The sequence below is a fragment of the Cibotium barometz genome, chromosome 5, assembly GCF_041138505.1.
Source record: "Cibotium barometz isolate CiBa-2024 chromosome 5, ASM4113850v1, whole genome shotgun sequence".
NCBI lineage: Eukaryota > Viridiplantae > Streptophyta > Polypodiopsida > Cyatheales > Cibotiaceae > Cibotium > Cibotium barometz.
The window spans coordinates 24,852,123-24,877,932 of NC_141050.1; the positions used below are offsets into that span (position 1 = coordinate 24,852,123).

Here is a 25,810-nt window from a genome sequence, read left to right on the forward strand (position 1 = left end):
AAAACTCGACCTGCACGGGAGGGGAGAAAGGGCTGAAAGCTGAAAAGGAAAGTGGGCAAGGCAGGGCGGCAGGAGCAAAGGGCAAAGAGGAGGGGGCGGTGCTGAAAAACTAGAGAGGGGGGGGCATAGAAACGTGAAAGGAGCAGGGGGGGCTAAATCGCACGAGGGAAGGGGGAGGGGAGGGCTGAAATGCACGAGGGAGGGGGGGTGGGGCTGAATCATACGAAGGGAGGGGGGGAGGCGCAGGCAAACAACAGTTCAAGAGGAGGGGGGTCACCACAATTGCTTACAGCTTGCTCTTTCTGTAACGGGTAACCCACCTAGATTTTAGGAGTGTGATCCTTTGTATTCCACCTTATTAGAAATGTAGGTGAGCACCATGTAGAACCATGTTTCAATACTTGATCTCTCCCAAATCCTTGAGAGCTTGCCATACATGCTTTCCACTTGACACTTGAGCTCCAATGCCCATTTCTATGTCCAAGAAACCATCTTGAGCTTCTAGATCAAGCTTCAGGTGCTAGATCTTTTGTATTGGATAATCTCCCATTCCCAAAGCTTATACTTTCCAAATATTTAGACGTCCTGGAGTCCACTAGACCCCTTTCATACTAGAAAATGTCTGTTTCCATCTTCTTAAAAGTTATCCACAACTTTTAAGATTCAAGCCATATATCCAAGATATAATCATGTCCCCTCAAGTGGCCGAGATGAGATAGTCTCATAAATCGAGATATCATAACCATGTCCCAAATAAATGGGCGAGACAAAACAATATCATAATCATGTCCCAATAAATAGGCGAGACAAAATAGTCCCATAAGTTCAAGTATCATAATCATGTCCCAAATAAATGGGCGAGAGAAAATAGTCCTGTAAGTCCGGATATGGCAATCATGTCCCAAATAAATGGGCAAGATAAAACAGTCCCATAAGTGTAGATATCATAACCAAGGCCCAAATAAATGGGCAAGACTAATGACTCTCCATAATACAAATATCTATATGATATCTCTCTGTCCATACGCCAAGTCAAATCCACCAACTCCAAGGAGAGTTACTCATTCCCCAATCCCCAGTGTCATGTCAAACGCATGCTACTCTCCACTGGCGTCCATGCTTACAGATGTGTACACCAGGCTGAGAAATATAAGACCGATTGACCGTGCATGTGGATGTAGAATGTTCAGCGGATCTGAGGTTAGACATCAAGTCCCCTGCATACCAGATTCCAATCTACTAACCCTTGGCATACACATAAGTCCCCTGCTAAGCAGCCTGCTAAGCAGGTGTCAGTCCACATGACCCTTTGTGTAGACCTAAGTCCCTTGCCAAACATGCGTCATGTCCACATGACCCTTGGTGTAGACATAAGTCCCTTGCCAACCAGGCGTTATGTCCACTCTACCACTTGCACACTGTGTTGGTACTCTGACCACACATCTTGGAAGCATAGATATCCTGGTGCTCCATAAACATTTTTGCTACACATAGTTTATAGACATTTCAGCCACCAATAGTATTACTGTTTACAGGCATTTCGGCTGCCAATAGAAATCAATAGAAAAAACCTCGATCCATGAGTTTCATGTGCTCCATGAATCTGATACATGCTAGGGAAGGGAGCCATAAGTCCATATGATAATCATGTACACCATGGATACCAAGCTTTTCAATCATTGAAAATGTTTCCCTAAAACAACTCAAGGCAAACAATTCACCCTTCTCCTTGTATACACATACACGGGTAAGCACTTTTCCAAAATGCATATTTGCTAAACACAAACCAAATAACAATGCAAAAGTACTATCTCTTGTTTGTCAAAGTATCATGAGTCTGGGCTTCGACAGAATAACCAATAAACAGGTCGAGGCACAAAAGTGAAGTCTATGCTCCCAAATAGATTACATGAACACATATATCCATAAGCCAAACATTCTTTTGCTCATGCTGCCCATGGTGCATGTCTGCTTCCATAAGTGGATAGGCTTGTAGTGTTTAACTATGCTAATAGCCAGTGTTTATATCCCCATAGGATCGTCTTCACACAAGAGTGTGAAAGAGCCAAAACTCATATCTATATTCCATGTGGATACGGGCCAACATAGTTATCCAATAGCCCACACAGCTGTCCATAAACCCATATGGCTAAATCATAAGCTCATAAACCTGTCCATGTACCCATATGGCTGAATCATAAGCCCATAAAGCTGTCCATGAACCCATATGGCTGAGATACAATACCCCATGGCAATAGCAAGTGCCCAATGCAGTTTAGAGTCAAAATCACCATGGCTATTGAAGGTTTGTCAGACAACACCACCCCCACTCTGAAGGGGGGTTTGTTGGGTATTTGGAGTCTAGTAGGAAGGAATGCCCTCTTAGGTGTGAACACCCTCTGTACTTGTTATGAGCATGTGAACACTCCCTATAAGTCATAGGATAAGTGTGCCATGTGTCATTAGTGTGTTAGTGTTAGTGTGTGTGTACCTGGTGAAGGCTTCGTAGCAATGAATCAACCATCGTTGAGTCGTGCAGTTATGCTTTCTCTCTCTCCAGCTCTATTACTCTTTCTTTCTTTCCATATTCGTAGTACCTGTGTAGTGCATGATCTCCATGTATCTGACAGTTTTCCCTCCAAAACCCCCAATTTCAGGGCAGTATTAGCTCCTCTTTTGTTCCTCCTCGTCACCAATCTCCTTTCCACAAAACTCCAACCATCTAGTCTCTTGATCTCTTACGTTTCCATGTGTTTCTTCTCTCTCTTTTCTTCTCCCTCATCCCTTATTTCATATCTCCCTTGCTGGCTTGGCATTTCCTTGTTTCAGGTCCCTTGAAGCCTCCAAAACTGCCCCATAGATCTTTGCCATCTTTAAAGATAGAGAGCTTTACTATAGCAAGAAGAAAAGACCAAAAGGTTGCAAATTTAACTTTAAAAAGTAGAAAGTAGACCTACTTTCAATCATGGTTGTCACGGTACGAAAATACGATACCATACGGGAATTTTTGGTACGATATGAAATTTTCGGATACCGTACGATAAAATACGGTTTTTATTTTTTACACTTACAACCTATGGAGCTTTAAGCTTGAATGTGAGGGAAGGTTGGGTGGGAGGAGAGGAGTCTACAGTGCTTGAGGATCCAGAACATGGATATGTGTCTCTCCCAGTTGGATCTCCCGATTGTCTCCAAAAAAGAACCTGGATGGTAATGCAATACCAAAGGTCTCCCAGTGTAGCGTTTATGACTAAGGGACTGTCCTTGCACAAATACGAGGAGTGCATCTAGGGTGATAAGTTTAGGGAATCCTCTCTAGATCAAAATGGCCATGTCCAAATCTTCTCCCTCGTACATAACTTGAGAATCTAATTGTCTAGCCTACCTATACCAGGGATCCCCAAGTGATGTAGCAAGATTCTCTCATCCTACCAATCAAGTGTACACTACCAGTCTACCTTGCCAGATTTTTAAGGTCTCTCAACAACCCCATATGGAATACTGAGTGGACACAAAAGTTGCGAAGTATTGCGAGCATTTGGGATCTTCGTGAAGCAGGGTTTCTATATTTTTTAAGCATTTGGAAAATTTTTTTTCAAGGAAATTTTTTTTTTTGGAAAAAAAAAATCATACCGTATGATACCATACGATATCGTACCGTACGAACTATACCGTACGAACCCATTCGTACCGGTACGAGAAACAACTATGCTTTCAATTGCATTCAAATTTGTGTTGGTTTGGTAGGTAGCCCATTGTTGTTTGTTTTGGACATTGTGCCCAAAAAATCTCTTGCTACTTTTCTTACTCCTAAAACAAAGTGGAAATCAGAGCATCAGCAAGACAACTTGCCAAGGGCTATTTGAAGTGAATTAAATAGAGAAGATCTGATTTAAATGGTCGAAAAAGATCTGGAGGCTTGATCCCCTACTTACGGAAAAAGCTGATTGCTCACTTGTCCACAACATTGCAATTAATACATTACAATCTGGTAGCGGTTGTCGAAACTTATTTTGTGACATGTTCTCATGTTTTCTTGTAAAGCTCTTCATCAGATATCATTGATGTTGTTGATGCCATATTTGAGGATGCTAGAAGCTCTCCTTTAAACATTGGTAATTGTGTCATGAGCAGTTGACTTGCCTTCGCACGTTTATATCGGCATGTTCTCAGATGGATACAAGAGTCGCAGGTTTGCAATTCCGATAAGTGCAAGATATAGGCTTGTATCTTTGTTGAAAGCAAGATACTCGTTCTTGAACGAGGACAAGCTACATGGGGGCACCTCTTTTGAGTGCAGGATACACTTGGGTCTCTGATGAAAGCAAGAGAGTGCTTTGTAAGCTGGGAGATTCGTGTAAATAAACAGCTTAAGAGCTCTTTATGTGGTCCGTTCTATCATTGTGACTGCCTGATTCACTGGATTTGGATGTGAATGAACAATCATCTCATGGTATGGACAGTGCTTGGATTTTAATGCCTGTGATAAGAAATGTGAAGATGAAGAATGAGCAGGGCAGGGGGCCCCCTTATACAGACCTCCCTAGGAATGGTAGGCAAGTTGGCAAGTTGGTTGGGCTGTCGAGTAGAGTTATTTTTAATTGTAATATTGGCCTAAGTTGTTCCTTAAAATCGTTGGGTCAGGATTCACATGTGATCTTAGCAAAACATAGTGTATCCTCCCAATCTGCATGCCATCATTGAAGATGAATAACATGAGGCTTTGTATGTTTGACGATGCTTGTAATTGCAATAATGTTTGCAAAATTTTAACAGGAGTTCAAAAGGACCAGAGGTAATATACACTCGTTACGAGAGCATGTGGAGCTTCTAACGTCAGTTCGCAATGATATTAGTGAATACAAGGTAATTGCATTCGTTTTTCTTAATTGGTTGAAGCTATGCTCTAATCCATATGGTCTCAATACTGCAATATAATCTACATTTCGTCTACCTCATAGGCATCGGGAAGCTCATCACCTGGAGCAAGTTTGCTGAGAGAGAGAGCAGCGATCCATGGGAACATTGGCCAGGTATTTGTGTGTGTGTTGTATTTAGTTTAAGGGGTTTAGAGACAACCCTTGCCCATTGCAGGGGTCCATCTTGACCACTCATGTTCCTTGGGCAGGGGGATCTGCCCCATCCAAACCCTGCCTGTTTGATGGGTGGGGCTGTGTCTGTAAGGAGCCATTGTTCATGAATGAACATCAGTTGTGTAAGGTGGTAGTGCTACAGTTCTCGTGTAAAAACATAGGGCAATGTACACTACAATGGTTAGGAGATTGAGGCTAACTTTCTACCGATCAATGATGGGACGCTGACTAGAGTTGGTAACTTGGGTATATGCAGTTAGAAGAGGTCATCAGTCAGGCACAGTCAACAAGAGGAGCCTTGTCATCTCAGCGGAACATGTTTGTGGATATACAGGGGAAAGTAAAACACTTGGGCGACCAGTTCCCTGTTATCCGTGGTGTATTGGGTAAGTACGAGGAATAGATCTGCAATGCCCATCATGCTTGGTATGCCTTATGTTTGTGAGCACCGGGATTTGGCTGCATTAAGCCATGCTTTAGATGGCCTTGCTTTGACACAACCCTATCTATCACATGATCACTGCAGGGGCTATAAAGCGAAAGCGCTCAAAAGACACCATCATTCTATCAGCCGTGATTGCTGTCTGCACTCTTTTCCTTGTAATCTATTGGTTATCCAAGTGAACTGTTCATAGTCATCAGGTAATATTGTGCCAACCCTTCTGACTCCTGAGAAAATGTGGATGAGCAGTGGCTTTCATCATGTCATGTAGTTTAGAGGGATCAGCACCACTATGATGGACGGCTTTCTGGTCTCCATCAAAGAGTCCAGCTTGTGGAATATTTGTGTTTTGTACTGGTTGGCACAAACTAGAGATCTTCCATCTTAATGGGCTGAGAGAATTTGGAGCTGTTCAACTATGATGAGTCAGGAGTTGTATAATACGAGGGTGCTTTCTTACCTCTCTGTCTTTCTCTCTCTCTCAAGCTACTTAGAGCTATTTAAAGCAGCTTCTGCATTCTAATGAGATCAAGGGTAATACCTTTATTGGTTGGTTTCAATCACTCCGCGTTGCATTATTTGAAGGATCCCACACACAAACCATGTGCACAATCCCAGCATTTCCAAGTCCATGCCTTGTCAACTTGTTCGCTTGGTGTGATTTATGCCAAGTTCAGTTAGAGATAGATTATCAGCATTCATGTATGTTTTGCATTTTGTTCTTTACAAGCTCCCGAAGTCTAAAACAAGCTTGTTTTTTTCCTTTTGTATCTTTATAAGATGGTGTGAACTTTCTAGACCTTCTGTCTCTGCTTGTTGTCTAGTGTGATCATTCCACCTGTATAGGAGATAGCGTGAGCATTCTTGTTGTCTTGTCTAAACATTCTATCTCTATATGAGGAGGTAGTGTGAACATTCTAGACTCTCCCCTTGTTCTTGTTGTCTTGTCTAAACATTATCTCTACAGAGGCACTGTGAACATTCTAGACCTTATGTCACCTTTCATTTAGTGTGAACATGTTCTCCATGCGAACTAGAGTGATCATGCTAGGGTGCGTGTACACAAATCTTTTCCATCCATTGTTGGTGGTATCTCATCAATATATAATTGAAAAACAAAATATATATATACCTTATAGAAATTTGTCATTTATCGTTGTCTTTGCTCGTTAATAAGAGTTTCAGAACTTAATATATGAGAATAGAGAGTCTTCCAATACCTTCTCTTACGAATTGAAATCATCCGATCATCCCTAAGATTTATCTCCTTATACTCTTACTCTGACTTTTCTCTCTTTCGAAGGTCTATGGTAAAATAGCCTTCTCTTGCAGGGCTACGGCATACTATTTTTTCTTTAAAAGAAAACCTATGGAGTTTTGGTCTCTTCCTCCGAAAGACCATAGCAATCTAACCTTCTCTTCTAAGATATTAGATAAGAATGAAGGGATATATACATCTCAAGCTCTAGGATTACCTTGAGGCTACTTGCTGCCTTCCTATAGTTTTTCCTATGTAGAGACTCTGACAGAATCAGCAAATTGTTTCGGCCATAACTCTCTGATAAAAACTCAGAATATGGTCATATAACCAGTCAAAAGAACCGGAAGGCATGTAGTCTACAAACTAACGCGGGTAGAATAGGCAAAAACGTCTGTATATAGCCGCAAACGCGCTATCTTTAGAAACACATTGCTTTTCCACATTTTTAGTATGCATGAACTCTAAATATGTAAAAGTACTCTAAATACGACCTCCTATCACCTAAATTCGAATTTCTATTTTTGGAGATACTTGTCTCTTAATAGAACTATTCTTGTCTTCTTATTTCTTTTAGGATTTTTGGAGCTAATATTTTTATTCTAACACTTTCCTAATGTTTCTAGACTTATTGTCTCACTCTTCTCTAAGTACACTCTCTTTCCTTCTTGAAAATCTATATTAAAAGAGAGACATACATGGCTTGGGAGGGACCTTACACTCGCCTCTGTCATCACCACTGGTGCCCTAAGACTCCTCAGACCGCTAAGTACATTGATGATCGTGCACTCACGACGTGCATGGCCACCTTGGGCTAGTCAAGGGAAGTGGGGATCTCTCTTGAGTGCTATCTCCCCCTCTCTTTTCCAAGCTGAGGGGAGATCTTTGTTGAGCACAATCTCCCCTTCCTCCATGAACTCTAGATTGGAAGATCTTTCTTGTAATAGATATCATGATAGGTGGTGTGGATATCAAAGTTTCCCTCAGCACGAGGTTTTACCGGGAACCTATATAGTTGCACAATGTGTGTATTGTAAAGGAGGGCTCCACCCCTGGGGATAGGAATAGCAGCTTATGTGGTTTACATCTCCTCTTTGAGCCGGGAAGAAGTATAGTTTGTGTATTGTAGAAGCTATGTAGAATGAATATGTTGTTGTGGCTCTTATCTTGTTTGTGTTTTACTGCTATGAGTGGTTAGAGTAGTGTGGTATGAGTGAGAGCACAAGGTAGTCGAATAGTATAGTAGACGGTCTTATGCAGAAGGCTTGCAAGTTTACGTAGTGAGAGGTTAGTCCTTGGCAGGTATACTTCCTAGAGAGAACCCCAACTCCCTCTTCGTCTTCTTCTCTTCCTCCTGTTGGACTTGGAGCGATGGAGTCATCTATAGCAAATAACTAAAATTTTGGCGATCATGGTGGGACGCTCCTAGAGGTCAACGATTTTTTAAAATTTTTTTGTGAGTGTTAGTGCTAAGTGATGGTAGCATGCCCCCGAAAACTAGAGCTTCTAGTGGTACCTCACCTCTATTGCCTCCTCTCCAAACTAGATGTATGGTTTTGCTGTGATCCCTTACTCTTCCCCCAGCTACTTCTCCTACTGCTATGGTTGCTCCCCACCAAGTTTCAAAGCCCTGGCAATAGTGCTCAGTTGGGTGCATGTGAAGTTGTTGGCTTTCAAAGGGGTTATCAGAGAAGATGCTAAAGACCATGTGCGTCCTACGTTCCTCACATTGTGGAACTCCCATGGGCTCAATCGTTGATGCTCGAGTGGTCTTGCTCCCAGCTACTTTGGAAGAAAGTGCAGACTCGTGGTACAACCAGTTCCCCGCCAACCACTTCCCAGATTGGGATTCCCTAAGGTAGCACTTCTTAGCTACCTTCTGGCCAGGGAACAACTATGAACTTATCACCCAAGAGCTCAATCAACTTTCTATGAAGACTGGTGAATCAGTGGCCCAACTCCTCACTCGGGCAAAGGTTTTGGTAGCTCGGCTACCCCTAGGCAACTACATGTAAAAATGGTTGCTCAGAACCATCTCTCTGCACACAAATGGAGTGAAAGTTGAGAGAGACATTTCCCCGACACAAGAAACCTTGCAGGACTTTCAAGACCGGGCCGCTAGAGAATGCTCGATTCATAGCATAGTACCTTGTGGCCTTCCGTTATCCTTGGTCAGTCCTCGACCTTAGCTAGAGAATGCTTGATTCATAGCAGAGCATAGTACCTTGTGGCCTTCCGTTATCCTCGGTCAGTCCTCGACCTTAGGTCCACCCATGGTCCCACTCTAGCTCCAGTGGTAGCTTCTACATCGGTCTCCTTGGATAAGCTGGCTAAGCTGAAGGAGGAGCTTGAAGATTATAAGAGGTCTCAACAAGAGAATGCAATCAGGCAACCCTTAGGAAGGAGATTGAAGAGCTCAAGGCCAAAAATTCCAAGGCCAGGCGCATCGTGCACTGTATGCAACTCTCAAGGCCATCTCCCAGGCGAGTGTTCTTCCTGCATGAAACTCTCAAGGCCATCTCCCAGGTGAGTGTCCTTCCAATAAGTATTGCTTGTTCTATTCAAAAGGTGGCAATGAGGATAAGGAATGCTATTACCTCAAGGGTCTTCGGCTAATGCACCAAAAACTCCACTAAGGAGCTACCTCTCTAAACCCCTTTGCAGAAGACGACATGGTGGCTCCAAGCTTTCCCATTCTGAAACACATGCCTAGGCCATTTGCTCGGTGCCAGTGGGTGAACCCTGCGTGCGGTATTATTCTCACCACATGACTGCTCCGAAAGCCGCCTCTACCAGTTACCTAGCCCTTATATGTAGCTACTTATGCCCAACCCCCTCATCTTGCACCTCAAGCGGCACACACATATCCACAACTGGGGGTACCTCAGGTGACATACACCCCAACCCACAACTGGGGGGTACCTTAGGTGACATACACCCCAACCTATCTAGTGCAAGTGCAATAACACAAAGCTGATGCAATCCCCACCTATCAACCCTATCTTCTGACCCAGTCCCTCGACCGGACCAAGTCTACCATCCAAATCCAGTGCTCTATGCAGGCTCCCCACACCAATCTTGCTATTGGAGCCATGCCACCTCAAAGAACCACACCAACCTGCTATGTCCCCCGGCCAACCCCACTAGGCCTATCATTTGTGGCCGAAGTGGACATTACTAGACTCAATGTTTAGTACTAGAAGGCTCTGCATCGTGCTTGCACTTTCCAGAGAAGATGAAATTGCTTCAAACCCATTTCTCACCATCCCTACAGTCAACGTAGTTAACACAATCACACATATATGGGTCCATAAGGCCCTCCCATAGTGGCAGTAGGTCCACAAGAGCCCCCATAGTGGGCAGAAATCACCCGGGTCCAAGAAGCTTTGAGAGCCCGCTTACCTCACCCACCCCCAGCAGAGCAGCTATAGTTTCGAGCATAGTAGAGCAAGCCCCCTCACCTCACCTCACCCACCCCAGCAGAGCAACTGTAATTTTGAGCATGGTGGAGCAAGCCTCTAAGGAGGCAGTGGAGAAAATTAAGCCAAACTCCCCCCATGGAAATTGATGTACATCCTGGCCCTTCACTCCCCCAGCGTACCTGTCATCCCTTGGGAGGCACAGCTCCATTTGAAGGCACATCCTCATCCATGGAAGAAGGGTGGGAATCAATATTGTCAGGGTTGAAGGTGGAGATAACCCCACCCCTTTCTCAGTTGTGTCGTCTGAGCTCAGAAGCCGTCCAGCATCTTCAAAGCTTGGCTCATAGGTGGATTGATCCTAGAAGCCTACAGGGTAAAAGCTTGCCTAATAATCCAGGAGCAAGCTGGAGTTTTCTTCACATTGACAGGATAACGGACCATCGATGATAGCCTCCATCAGTGGAACCTTAGTATGTGGAGTCATTGTAGATGTTGGGTCAAGAGTCAACATCATGCCAGTATGAGAGCATTGGGGCTTCACATCACTGACCTAGCCCCCTTTGCCATCAAAATGGCCGACCAAAGAGAAGCCATGCCTCTACAAATGGCGAAGTTAGTCCAGGTTGCCCTTGAAGGATTGTTCCACATGAATTTTCTAGTCCTGGACCTGCCTATGGCCAGACGAGCATACAATATATTGATAGGTTGGCTGTGGTTGCAAGCTACTCGAGTGGTGCAGGATTGGAGTCAAGACAACTTTCATGTCTCCCGGTTGATATCCTTATCCTTAGAGAAGGGTATTGATGAGGTGTCAGGTGAAGTCACCCTGTGTGATACCACCCCCATAAGGAAGGAAGGCAGTTGAGGCAGAAGCTCTCTTTAGAGGAGTTGGCCATGAATTCCTATCAAGGGTTTGAGTGTAACATGGTGGACATAGTTGAGTTGGATCCAGATCCCAGTGGGACAACGATGCCACCCTTGGAACAATAGCCGGGGGAGGAAGTGTTGGAAGAGCTCTCTACGATGCTCTTGGTGGATTGGTCCGGATCCTTGCATACATTGGTCGCTGCACATGAGTCTTCTTCCCCAACATATACAAAAAACATGAAGACGATAAGCCTAGGGGAGCCGGAGTTTGTGACAGATGAGATAGAAACTGCCTCTTCCTTCCAGAAGAAACTACGCCTTAGCTTGGATAGAGGAAGGTGTAGGAGACTTTCCTTTGGATGCCAGGTCGGCTGATGACCCCTTATTTGTGCATCAAGCTGGGTGATGCCACTTCTCTCCCTCCCACTATCTACTAAGAGGAGATAAGGGAGCTTAACCTCAGCACCAAGGGGGATCTACGACTGAACTTAGTGGCAGCATTAGGTATGGGAGGACCCTATTACTAGGGACAGGGTTTTCGCCTTCTTTAAGGAACATTGGTATTTCTTTGCATGGACATACAAGGACCTCCTAGGCATGGACCTCGCCATTGGCACTCACAAGGTCCTGCTCAAGGAAGGTAGCCACTGTCACACTTATTTATAAGATAAACCCCAAGTATTCAAAAGTGGTTAAGAAAGAACTAGAAAAAATGGAAGATTGTACCCACATTGAGCACTTGGAATGGTTATCCCCATAGTGGTCATCCCCAAGAAGAAGACCAATAAGATCTGCATTTGTGTGGATTTTAGACCATCAAATTAGTGCACAATCAAGGTGTCTTCCTCCTCTTCTTCATCAAGCGAGTCCTTGAAGATGTGGCATGTCATGTTCTTTACTTGTTCATGGACGGCTTTAACGGCTTTAATGGGTGAACATGTGTGTGCGATGTAGAGAGATAATGCATGTTTTTTTTTTACTTTTCTACTATATGTTGTTGAAACTATGTGTGTGTGTGTGCTCGTGCGAGCGCGAGAGAGAGAGAGAGAGAGAGAGAGAGAGAGAGAGAGAGAGAGAGAGAGAGAGAGAGAATGTGTGCCTTTTTTATACTTTTCTACTATATGTTGTTGAAACTTTAGGGGTGGGGGGGGTGTGTGTGTGTGAGAGAGAGAGAGAGAGAGAGAGAGAGATGTATGTATGTGGATTTGCTTCCTCTGTGTGTGTGTGTGTGAGAGAGAGAGAGAGAAGAGAGAGAGAGAGAGAGAGAGAGAGGGAGGGGGAGAGAGAGTGTCTGCGAGACAGCGAGCTCGCCTGCGACCCTACGACCTGCTTGCCTGTGACTTTACAATCTGCTCACCTACAACTCTGCGACTCTGCTCGCCTCCTGCGACCTTCCTCATGTGTGACTTCGCTCGCTTGTTCGCTTGTGATTCTGCTCGCCTGCGTCTCTATGATCTGCGCCCCTGTTCAACGTGCGACTTGATTGCCTTCTCATCTACGACTTGCGACCTGCTCTCTGCATCTTCCATCTTATTTCTTGCGACCCGTTCATTTGCTTCCTGTGCTTTGTGTCTGCTTATTGTAACCAATCGATTTCTGCCTTTTGTTTCTCCTCTCTGTACATCACCTTCTCAGTGTGTGTGTGTGTGTGTGAGAGAGAGAGAGAGAGAGAGAGAGAGAGAGAGAGAGAGAGAGGGTGTCTTAAATACCAAAAAACAAGTTTCCATCAGAGACACAGATCGTGTGTAGTGTGTGGTGCTGAATTAGGGTTTGAGAGAACGGGTTTTCTTTGCTTTTGTACATGGATTTGGATGACCTGGCTGCTGCTGTTGGTGGCATGGCTGCCAATATCGAGAAGGAGGTGGGTTATGCTTCAGATGCCTCGGAGCAACAAAAACGTCAAAGGCTTGATGTTGATGCAAGCTACACTCCGGTGAATGTTGGAGAGAATGCAGAGGAAAGTTCTCAGGTACCTTCTCTGGAGTTTGCACGTTTGCTGCAGATCACTGGTGAGCTTCTGCAAGAATATGTGAAGGCAAATAGCGTGCAAATGGCTGCAGTAGATAATGGTGGTGTGGCTGATGTATGCATGGAAACTCCTTTGTTGCTACAACAGCTAGCAGATTTTCATGATCGTGCTGCTATCTTCTTCTTTACTGGGTGTATTCCGTTGTTACCTCGTCTTAGAGCATGGTTGGGCCGCTTGGTGTCGCCTGAGGCACTTGAGGAGATTTATGATGGTCCGAGAGGCTTTTATGAAATACTTTTTCGCACTTCGAAAGCCCGTAGGGCAGTCTTGGAGCAGGTGCCACTCTTTTTGGATGGGCAGTTGGTTCATGTGGTTCCGTGGAAGCCTATGGCAGAGTACCAAGATATGTTGCACCAGGCCTGCCTAGTTTGGGTTGAAGTGAAACAATTCCCACCAATGTTTTGGCGTGTTTTACCAGGTCTCATGCGAGGTATCGGTGATGTCTTGGTGGTGCCTCGAATGACATCTAGAAACCGAAATCGTCTATACTGGGAGACCTAGGCCGACACATTTGCGTGTTAATATGGTTGGGCTGCAACCTTTAATGTATGAATTGAGGTGGGATACATTTGTTGGCCACTGTTTCAAATGTGGTGAGATGGGCCACTTTGTCTCCGAATGTCCTAAGAAAGAACAAGTTGTTGCTACCAAGGATATCGTTGATGGGCAGTTGCCCGTGGAAGATGAGCATGATGCTCCTTTACATGATGCCCAGCACATGGATGTACATGTGGATGTTCAGAATGAGGTTGAGCAGCCACGGGTGGAAGTATGTGGTAAAAAGACACGATTTGTTGCCCGCGGGGGGGTTTCTCAGATGCTGTTTGGTGGGGGCCTTTGCGTACTCATCAGGGACCCTTACATACATATGCTCGTCGCCCTTTGGGTTTAGGTGCCCAGCAACAGACCAGGATTGAGAGGCCGGGAGGCCAACTTTCTCAGGGTACACGGGCTCTTGGGGTTGATAGAGTAGAACGCTATCCTATTAGAAGTCGCCTAACAAAAGAAGCACAACAACAATTGCCTCTTGTGTGTGGTTCGAAGGGTGAGGTCATCTCGCCATGGGATGGTCATTACTCTTCGGCACGTGCTCAGGAACTCCAAGGGCACTCTGAGATCACAAATACCATGTCTAAAAATGCAATGCTTCAAAAGGTTCGTGATTTGGCAGATTGTCCTGGGCCTAGTACACGGCCTTGTTGATTTCTTTTCTGGGAAGGCTTATGAAAATTGTACAATGGAATGTAAAGGGTGTTTCTTCGCGCCCAAAGCAGTTCAGGCTTTGGCGTACAACTTTTTGTCATGGTTGGGATGTTTTGTGTGCAGTTGAACATAAGCAGTATAAGTTGGCTGGCAAAGCCTATGTATATAAGGGGTTTCATGTTTTCTACAGCGGACATCCTGCTTCGCAATCAGGTGTTATGTTTGCTGTTCGTTCGCAGTTTCAGTCTTCTCTTGTGATTCAAGATGTTCATGGAAGATTTCTAGTGATATAGATTGTTTGGGATGTATGCCTTTATGGTTGTTAGGGGTGTATGCTCCAAATAATGCTCGTGCACGCCGTTTGATGTGGAATGACTTGTGTGCTCTTTCAATCTCTCATCCTGGCTTTGTGATGGGAGACTTTAATATGTGTATCTCCAGGGAGCAAGCCACGCCGCCTCATTCTGTAATGGATGGCCCGGAGAGAATGGCGTGGGAAGCTTTTGCAGCAAGGTCGCTAAAACAAGACATGTGGTCTTGGTTGCATCCAGATGAAAGGGGTTACACTTATGCCTCACAACAGTTTCGGGGCACTTATGCTAGATTGGATAGGATGTATATTTTACATCAAGATCTCTTTTTGCCAGAGGTTCTTACTATGATGGCAACAGGTTTTGTCGGATCATTGGCCGCTTGTGTTTGAAATGGTCTATCATCCTGTGGATGCATATAAAGGCTTGTTGGGATGCTTGCCTTTGCGCTTAAATCACACTTTTTTGGAGCATGAAGTTTTTGATGTTTATATGTATCAGTTGATACGACATTTCTCCACAAGAGTGTCCATGGTTGATTATCATGCTTGGCCAGTGTTCCTTACCAACACTCGGAAATTAGCGCGGCATTATGGTCTTGCTAATGCCTCTATACAAAAACAGCATGTGGCTCTTCTTGAGTCGCTTTTTAAGGGCTTGCAGGCGTTCATGTTTACTGACTCTATGGATGCTGAAGTTGTGGATGCCATAGAATGGCTAAAAAAGGAGCTATCTAGGGTGCAGGATGCACAATATGTTCGCTTTAAACTACTTGCACGTCTTGATGCTTTGCGGGATACTAACTATCAATCTCATCGCTTCTATGATAAGCTGCATCAAAAACATATGCGTGAGAATATTGTTAGGCTGATGGATGCCCAAGGCAACCTTGTTACTCAACCTTCTGAGGTTATTCAGCATTGCATCAGGTTTTATGAAGATTTGCTTGCCCCTCGAGAGGATGTCTCGCCGGCTGTCTAGGCTGCAAGGGAGTCATTATTTGCTGAAGTACGATATCAGGTTGACCCTGATGTGGCGGTTCAGCTTGATGCTCCTGTTACTCAAGAGGAAGTGGAAGCTGTTCTCTCCAAACTCCCCATGGGAAAGAGCCCTAGTTGGGATGGTTTGACAAATGAGTTTTTCCGAAAATATGCTGATCAGCTTGCAGAGCCTTTGACGCTTATTTGTCAAAGGGTTTGGGATGAGGGAAATATGCCTGTCAATTGGAAGTTGGGCATACTTCGTTTGTTGCCCAAAGTCCCTTCGCCTACTTTGGCTCAATGGCGTCTGATCTCACTTATGGGTATTATGTATAAAATCTTTACAAAGATTTTTGCCAATCGCTTGCAGAAGGTGCTTCCTACTCTTATTCATCCATATCAATATGGATTTGTGCATGGCAGGAATATTTTACATAATATTCTTAATGTTCAAATTGGAGTGGATTATGCCAAGGCAAAGAAGGAAGAGATTGTGATGGTGCAGCTGGATCTTGAAAAAGCTTTTGATCATGTTAGCTGGTCTTTCCTTTCTCAGTTAATGACCGCCCAGTGGGAGCTTGAGGGTTTGCTGATTTGTGGTGTTGATTGGAGATTGCTTGGGCTGTTCGGGACTTGGAGATCGGGTAGAAGGCGGCCATCACCGTTGGACAGGCACCTTGCATACTATTTGTGCAGCCTCTTCTTTATTTTTTTCCCACCAACCCTTCCTTCACAAGACCTTGTGAACCCTTGAGATGGCAGACTTGCTTGAGATAGTTGAGAAGCACGTGAAGATCCCTACTCTCTCCACATTCCTGTGATAGATGGATAGTTGGACAGGAACAACTACGGCATATGGAAGGTAATGATGGAGTTTGTATTGGAGTCTTATGACTTGGCTGATTTCATGGTGGTTGGTGTTCCACGGCCGGAGTTGGAGGAACTTCTAGACTTGTAAACTTTGCTGTAACATTATGGAATTTTTATGTTGATATAATAGCTCAACCTAGGACCATGCCAGACTATAGGGCACTTATGATGTGCCAAGTTGAGTGTTACACATGGAACCAAGAAATGCGAGGTATCTACTGACATTTTACTACATGACAATCATGTCATTTGATGTGATTGACTTTAGTTTCACTTTCAGTTTACTAGCCCTAGTTCAGCTTATTGGTTTAGTTACATTTAGCTCAGTTGTAAATTTGCAGGCTAGTTCTAGATGGCCTCCAAAAATGGCTTGCTAATGTACCTTCCGTAGAAGCCTAAGGCAAATTATCATGAGAATCCTTGATACCATGCCTTAGTATCCCATATCATTAAACTACATGTTTGTTTGAACCTACACACACACACACACACACACACACACACACACACACATGTATATATTAGGCTATATATATATATAGATATTAGGGTTTATATATGTTTTAGGTTATATATATATATATATATATATATATATATATATATATATATTGTGTGTGTGTGTGTGTGTGTGTATGTGTGTATCTTTATCTACACACATATCTGTATGGCTTAAAATCTATTAGGCTATATGTATTTTAGTATATGTATATGTATATGTATATGTATATTTGTACGTGCGTGCGTGTGTATGTATGTATATGTGTGTGAGAAATTTTAGGCTATATATGTTCACAAAAATGGAATGAAATATATCAAAGGATTCTTAACAATTAAAAAATAAAAATGTAATTATAAATTTAAAATTCTCCCCTTTTGGGTGGCAACCCCGAGGATTATGATGTGGTCGAAGAATTCTTTGTATTTCACGTTCTGCTTAAATGGAATCAAATGAACATTATCACATAGGCTCAATCATTCAAGTTATCAATTCTTGATCATGGCGTAGTGGTTATCTCAAATCTTATGATTGCTCATTTTATAAGGCATCATGAATATGATACAAAAGTCTTCTTCTTAATGGGAGGCGAGCTAATACAATCAATTAAGTACTGAGGCTCCATCATGCCCAAATAGAAAACCAAAAACTAGAGTAAGAAATCGGGAACTAAAGCTAAAGCTAGGGATGTGAAAGATAACCATTTTAAGCATTGAAAATTTGAATGATCTTGCAATACATATAAGGACACACACACACACACATGCACGCACATGCACTTACACACACACATAGAGTAAGAAACCATTTTGTTTTTTCGCCTTTTGAAAGCTTCTGAAGATTATGGAAAAAGGAAAATGGTATATAGAGTCCACACACACAAACATATATTCTTGAAGGGTGACCCCTAAACCCTAAACATCTCTCTCTCTCTAAACCCTAAACATCTATCTCTCTTCTTTGTAATTTATGAAAAAGTATATTCTTAATTTATTTGGTTTTTCTAAGTAATGACTTCTTGAAAATAACTTTATAAATGACAACGTTAGATTGAAATTTAATAAATATTTAGAAGTTACCATCAAAAGCAAAAGATCAAGATCTCTTTATTACCCTTTGATTTCAGTTATGGTGGCAACCTCTTTAGATATCAACCAAAGTGTTTTGTCAAATAAGAATGCATAGTGATCTAGTTATTTGTTCTACTCTATTAGAATGAGTTAATTTTCATTCCACTAAATAACTTACACGGGCAATATCGCCTCTAAGGGGCGCTATTAATAATAGAGAGAAACATGTGCCTTCAAGTTAGGAGCCATTTGGGCGATGATACAAAAACTAGGGAATACTTATGAATATAAGTCCATGGATCGAGAGTGCCTATTGGAAAAGTGTTGAGAGGGCATGGATGGATCGAGAGTGCCTATTGTGTTAAGGGAGGGCATGGATGGAAGTCCATGGATCGAGAGTGCCTATTGGAAAAATGTTAAGAGAGGACATGGAAACTTCTTCTAAGGCTATTGCTAGCAATGTTGCTTGAATTGAGCGTGATGTAAAAGACACTGAGAGATCTAGCATGTGCGGTTGAGATTGTAAAGAGTAGGTTAATGCATTGAACTCATGATTATCTTCCTGTCATCACAAGATCAATACGCACCGGTTATATGTCAGAAGACACAAACACGTGCACACATACTCATCCTTGGATTTAACCGGGCATCCCCGACCCTTAGCACACACACAAATATGCTGAATGGTCCTATAATTTTGGCCGCTACTCTCCCTAATGATTGTGTGAAGGCTACTCTCCCTAATGATTGAGAGGGCTGCTTTTTGCTATTGGAAGTACTGGTGCAGTAGGGGTAACATGTGGTACGAACGGTGTTACCTATGGGCATAATGGCATGAATCCCAGAGGAGTAACATGAGTCTGATAGGTAGGCAGTTGTATAAAAACTCCCATAGGTACCGATGACATTTGAGCCAAGGGTGTGTAGTCATTTGTGAGGATATCCCCTTGCTCTATGTTAAACAATCCTAAAATGGGATTGATCATGGTGATAGACATAGATTAAGAAACATAATTAAGGTGCATTATACCACACTACGAACTCCATAAGAGAGAGAGAGAGAGAGATTGCACACTCAATACACAAGCTCTATTGCATATCACCAACAATGAACCATACAATGATATAGGCTTTCTAGCCTTATCCCACTTCACATGTCATCATCCATGTGGCAACTCCTTTTCCACTCTTTTGGTCAACACTCACACACCATTCAATATTACATGTGGCATTCTTATCTTGCCACAATATCTTGCACCTCTAGGGTGCTTTCCCACATACACACAACACTGCGATTAAATCTCTTAGCACCCCCTCTTAATCGAGGTGTTTCACAACTCACCCCCATTACCCATCAATGTAGCATTGCATAACCGCAATCGCTACCTCTCAACACTCCCCCTCAATGATACATTAGAGTGTCCATCAAATAAACATGTGTGCGCGTGTCTACCATCTTAGACACCAAGTCCATTTTGAGCCGACTCACTCATAGCAGAACCACTGAGTCCAAATTTGAACATAGAATTTCAGGTGGGAACCAACCCATGCACATGCACCTCACACGTGCATCGCTTATGCACACATAACGACAACAACCATTTTGAGCTTCTCGGTGAGCTCGGGACAGGGCAATCCTTATACCAATGGGCGATTACAAAATTTTTTGTTTTGAGCACGCAGGCTCGGGGACAATTTGCCCATCATCAATTATGGGTGAGAATAAAAATTACAAAGTCTTTTGGGCAAAGTCGGGTAGTGGACCTATGTTCGCGTGAAAACATCGTCTTCCTTTGGACAATTCAGGGTTCATAGCATATGAACAAGGCCTTTGATGCTTGACCTATAGGATGTGTGTGAATATACCCTTAAATCACTTAAGGGTTTAAAGAACCAAACAAAAAAGAAATTTAATTTCTTTACTTTGGCACCGTGCGTCAGATTCCAGGGTAGCTGGTGCCTGCAATGCGTGATACGGTCGGAGGGTCAGATTTCAGAGCTATGCGTCAGATTGTAGGGTAGCTGGTGCTTGCAACGCGCGTTGTAGTCGGAGGGTCAGATTTCAGCTCTGATACCATGTTAAATAATCCTAAAATGGGATTGATCATGGTGATAGACATAGATTAAGCAACATAATTAAGGTGGATTATACCACACTAAGAACTCCATAAGAGAGAGAGAGATTGCACACTCAAGACACAAGCTCTATTGCATATCACCAAAGAACCATACAATGATATAGGCTTTCTAGCCTTTTCTGGAAGTAGAGACAACTTGCTTCATTTCCTCCCACAGAAATGAGACCCGTCTCGCCAGGTCTGTCAAGGTTTCCTGGGCTGCATCGATTTCCTGGCTCTCAGTTTGTAGTAATGTGTCTCAGAATCTTACACCTAGATCCACCTTGGATATGAATTCATGTGGTTTGGTGATTTCTAGGTCGTCAATCACCTGGGCAATTAGTGAAGCTTGGGTGGCTTGCCCAATTGGTGGAGTTTGGGCCACTAATTGTTGTTGGGCTCGACGTAAGGTCTCTTCCTCTTTTGCGCTTTGCAGCTTGGATTAGGGCTTCGATTTTTTGCAGCTTCTCTTTGGTCCTGCCATCTAGTAGTAAGGTTTGGGCAAGGTTTTGGTCTATTGGCAGCATCGGGTTGTTGGTTAAGATTGGTCCTGTCACATGCAAAAACTCTAGGAGTCTTCTTTCAGCCCTAAGCATCATCCTAGAATAACCCGATGCAAAGCGCAGGGAAGAGAGACGGAGAGAAGAGAGAGAGATAGCTGAGTTTCAGTATATTCTATTGTAAAAGGGTACATTCTTGGCTAGCCCTTGGGTGCCCCTCAAAAGGTGGTAAATCACCTAGTCTAAACCCTATTCTATGAATTAGCCAATGGGAGGCTGAACGAGTCAAGAAATGAGCTATTGGTGCCTTATATAGGCACTGGACCACCTCATGGACTGGCCAACTTGATGTCGGCTAGGTCCATGGAGAAATAATCCATCACTTACTTATAGCCAATAGAAGCATAACATCTATGTGCTAGTCGACAACCTCCTAAATCCTCCACGAGGTATTTCCTACTCATACAAGCTACACCAGCTCCTAAATTTGGTCCAAAACTAGTTCTAATCTTGTTCTTTATCTTGTTGCCCCCTTCAAGGATTAGCCCTGGGATCAACATGTACATGTGCATGCACATGACATCCCTCTCTGCTGCTAAACTTGATGAACGAGATTCTAACTTTTGTTCTTAGATGATTGTCATCATTCCTTTGTCTTCCAAATCTAATGAAGATCCATGCGTTTGTTCCATCGTGTCCTCTTTCCCTTCATTTCCCTTGATGACTTTCTCTACTCTTCTTTTCCTGAGTATTGAGTATAGCACTCTCATGCCACCCCTTGGAGGATCATCCTCCCTTGGAACCTTTGCATGAAATCCTTTCCTTCATACTCTATCCTTGAAAACTTTCTCTGTTTTTTTTTTCTGAGTATATTGAGTCTAGCACTCTCATTCCACCCCTTGGAGGATCATCTTCTTTTGGAACCCTTGCGTGAAATCCTTTCCTGGTGTGCCGCAAGTGGGACTTGACTCAAGCCTGCCATTCCCCTTGGATCTTATGGAACACCATCAACCAATCTCCTGGGAACTTCTTCCATGTCTTATGTTCCTTTCCTTGGACTTTGCACCTTCATCTGGGATTGAATAAGTGTATATCCTTGCTGAGCTTGATGATTTGATACCAATGTCACATCCAAAAGCTCTAGCCATCTTCTTTCAGCCCTGAACACCATCCTCAAACAACCTGATGCAAAATGCAAGCAAGAGAGATAGAGAGAAGAGAGAGAGATAGCTAAGCTTCAGTATATTCTATACTACAAAAAGGGTACATTCTTGGCTAGCCCTTGGCTGCCCCCTCAAAAGGTGATAAATCACCTAGTCTAAACCCTATTCTATGATTCAACCCATGGGAGGCTGAATGAGTCAAGTAGTGAGCTATTAAAGCCCTATCTAGGTCTTGGACCACCTCATTGGACTTGCCGACCTGCCCGTGGATAAATAATCCATCACTTGCAGCCAACAGAAGCATAACATCTATGTTCTAGTCGACAGCCTCCTAAATCCTCCAGAAGGTATTTCCTACTCATACAAGCTACACCAGCTCCTTAATCTAGTCCAAAACTACTTCTAATCTTGTTCTTTATCTTGTTGCCCCCTTTAAGGATTAGCCCTCGGATTAACATGTACATGTGCATGCACATGACATCCCCCTCTGCTAAACTTGATGATGATGAAATTCCAACTTCTATTCTTGGATGAATGTCATCATTCCTTTGTCTCTTCCCAGAGTCCCAAACCTGTCATCCTTCCCTTGCTGAAAACCTTTTCATTGAAAATCTTACCCAATCTCCAAATCCACTCCAAATCTGATGAAGATCTATGAATTTGTTCCATCATGTCCCATGCCTTGTCTTTGAACACTTTCTCTCGTCTTCTTTTCCTTAGTATTGAGTCTAGCACTCTTACTCCACCCCTTCAAGGATCATCCTCCCTTCGAACCATTACCTAAAAGCCTTTCTTGGTGTGCCCCAAGGGGTGCCTGACTTAAGACTGCCGTTCCCCTTGGATCTTGTGAAACACCACCAACCAATCTCTTGGGTTTGTGCACCTTCATCTAGGATTGAATTAGTGTTTAGCCTTGCTGAGCTTGATGCTTTGATACCAATGCCATATCCAAAAGCTTTGAAAGTCTTCTTTCAGCCCTATACACCATCCTCAAACAACCTAATGCGAAACGCAAGCAAGAGAGATAGCAAGAGAGATAGCTAAGTTTCAGTATATTCTATACTACAAAAAGGGTACATTCTTGGCTAGTCCTTGGCTTCCCCACAAAAGGTTGTAACGTCTAAACCCTATTCTATGACTCAACCCATGGGAGGCTGAATGAGTTAAGCAATGAGCTAGTGGTGCCGTATATAGGCTTTGGACCACCTCGTGGACTGGCCAACCTACTGTCGGCCAGATCCATGGATAAATAATCCATGACTTGCTAAAGGCAATATAAGCATAACATCTATGTGCTGGCCGACAGCCTCTTGAATACTCCACAAGGTGTTCCTTACTCATACAAGGTGCACCTGTTGAAATATACAAGTGAATGGGTGTGTGTGGGAACAAGCCCTTAGCAAGAGGCTGTAAAAGAGAGTCTGTAAATGAGTGAGTAGCAGTGAAAAGGTGAGAGGTTCCTACTGGGAGAGAATAAAGGGTAGCATGAGAAGATCTAGGATGTGTGGAGATATTCTGGGAAAAGTAAAGAGGTGAAGAGAATCAAGCAAAAGAGGTGGAGTGAATCAAGGATGAGGTGTCCCCCCAAATGTAGGGGAGGTGGCACAAATCAAGGAACAAATCAGTGGAGCAGATCATGGACAAAATTTGTATAAATTGAGGCATTGGCCTAATGAGTAATTTGATGGTTTTTGAGTATCCATGCGTACATTAAGCTATTAGTTAATTGTTCACTAATCTTATCTTATCATCATCTAATCACTTGCTAATGATGTTGATTCTTGCATTTGATCCACCATAGCTCATCACTTTGCTTGCATTTTAACATGGTATCAGAGCCTAGCTTAGGATCCATCTAATTTCTGAGCTTATTTATCTTGCTCATCACCCTATTAATCACAAATAAGAGATAACCTCATTTTTAGTAAACTAGTTTCTGTACCCCTAGTTGGTGGAGGAGCTCTCTCTTTCCAGCCATAACATTAGTCCAAACCCTCTTAGCCACACTTGAGCAGCTCCCCACGCTTCAGCCAGTCATCTCAAATCATCAAACTGTCGCTGGGAGAGCTGCTGCAATTCGCGATTTCGCGAACGCTTCATTTCTGAAGGAAAACGTAGATCTACACTCACATAGAAGGAATTGGTCTAATTCCTCTTAGCCCTAGAGGTTTTCAAGGGTTCTCTATATGCTGGTGATCTTAGATTTGTGAAATTCCTTGAGGAGAAGTGGCATCAAGCTCTGCATCAAATCTGCAACAAGTGACTTTGGTAAAACAGAGATTAAGCATTCAATGTTTGGTTAAATCTTTTGTTTCTTGGCTTGATCCTCTACTAGACTAATTGCTATTGATGCCTTTAAAAGGAGTTGAGCTCATTTGAACTGTAAAGCCCGAGATCTGGCCTCCCCGCACACTCTGTTTTGTGTACACAAAACATGGGATTATTTTACTAATCAGTGAGTAATCAGCACTAATCACTATATTTTGGTACAATTGAGGGTTCAAATTTACCATTGGGTATCTAATACATATCCCTATAACTTCAGATTACAATTCGGAGATGGTTTGATACTCCAACCATTCAGTACAAATTTGTTACCATTGGGTATCTAATACATATCCCTATAACTTCAGATTACAATTCGGAGATGGTTTGATACTCCAACCATTCAGTACAAATTTGTTACCCTTGGCTTTATGTAATTTTTGGTGAATTTATGTTGATAAATGTGTTGTAATCATCATTTAACACTAGATTTGAGTTGTAAAAGGGTAGACACTGCCTTGAATCTTGAATTGGATCGAGGTAAGACCCCCTTCACATCATCATGAGCACGGCACAAGAAATAGCTAAATTTAATAGGGAGTAGTTTTATACATGGCAAACAAAGACCATGTATTTGCTCATGAGGAAAAATCTGTGGAGGCTAGTTGAGGGAAGAGATGAATGCCCAGAGGTGATTAGGGAGAATGAGTGGAAGAGCAGGAATGAGAAAGCATTAGGACTCATTGCACTCAGTTTAAATGATGAAATCATTCACCACATCACACAGGGATACAACGGACAAAAGATGCATGGGATGAAAATAAATTATTTGGCACTCAAGCAAAAAAATCAGAGATAAATCTGCTAATGCAATTCTACAAACTTGATATGAAGGAAAGTGAACCTCTAATCACACACTTGAACAAATACAAAATCATTCAGCTATTGGTATAAGAAGGTAGAGGATGATGAGGCACTAGCAGTGCTTCTCTGAAGAGTGTGGACAAAGGAGAATATGAAAACATTGTGGCAACCTTAAAGAATGTACCTGAATTGAAGCTGCATGAGATAGAAGGAGCTCTACTAGAGCAAGAGACCAAGGTCAAAGAGAAGAAAGGGGTGGACCCAACAATTGGAAAAAGCATTCTTCATCTGAGGAGGATTCTCACGAGGACGAGGACGAGGAAGAGGCAGGGGAGGAGGAAGGACCTTCACTTGCCACAACTATGGGAAGCTAGGACACATGGCAAGAGATTGCTACAACAAACCCAGTGAAGAAGGATCGACATCGGCAAACTTCATGGAGATTCCTAAGGAAGTGGAGTTAGATCATCTTTTCTAAGAGAGAAAGAGAGAGAAACCCCACAACCCAATGTAACCTGCCCAACAGAGTAAAACCACCTCTGAGCAACCAATGATGTAGGCCATGTGGTGGATGTATGTGTGAGCACTTTAGTCAAGGTCACGGACACTTGTAGTAAGCCTTGGATACATAGAGAAAGTGTGTCAAGGACTATAAGGACTTGAGGCACTAGTCGCGGGCTACCAAGTAAGAGGGAAACTTGGTATAGGGTCCAAGTTTGCTAGGATTATTCACTTGAGGGGAGGTGTTGAAATATACAAGTGAATGGGTGTGTGTGGGAACAAGCCCTTATTAGTAAGAGGTTGTAAAAGAGAGTCTATAAATGAGTGAGTAGTAGAGTGAAAAGGTGAGAGGTATC

The 25,810-nt window shown here is 43.1% G+C and overlaps 1 protein-coding gene across 1 annotated transcript in view; it reads left to right on the forward strand.

The window, feature by feature from the left end:
- The window catches only part of LOC147638261 (Golgi SNAP receptor complex member 1-2-like), a 41,724-nt gene extending 35,634 nt beyond the window's left edge, over positions 1–6,090 (forward strand). Inside the window, exons 3-6 of the mRNA XM_086798178.1 lie at positions 4,777–4,866; positions 4,962–5,033; positions 5,350–5,479; positions 5,620–6,090. Of these exons, the coding sequence (XP_086654304.1) occupies positions 4,777–4,866; positions 4,962–5,033; positions 5,350–5,479; positions 5,620–5,717 (390 nt within the window). The 3' untranslated portion in view covers positions 5,718–6,090. The remainder of the gene's footprint in view (positions 1–4,776; positions 4,867–4,961; positions 5,034–5,349; positions 5,480–5,619) is intronic.
- The last annotated feature ends 19,720 nt before the right edge of the window (positions 6,091–25,810 follow it).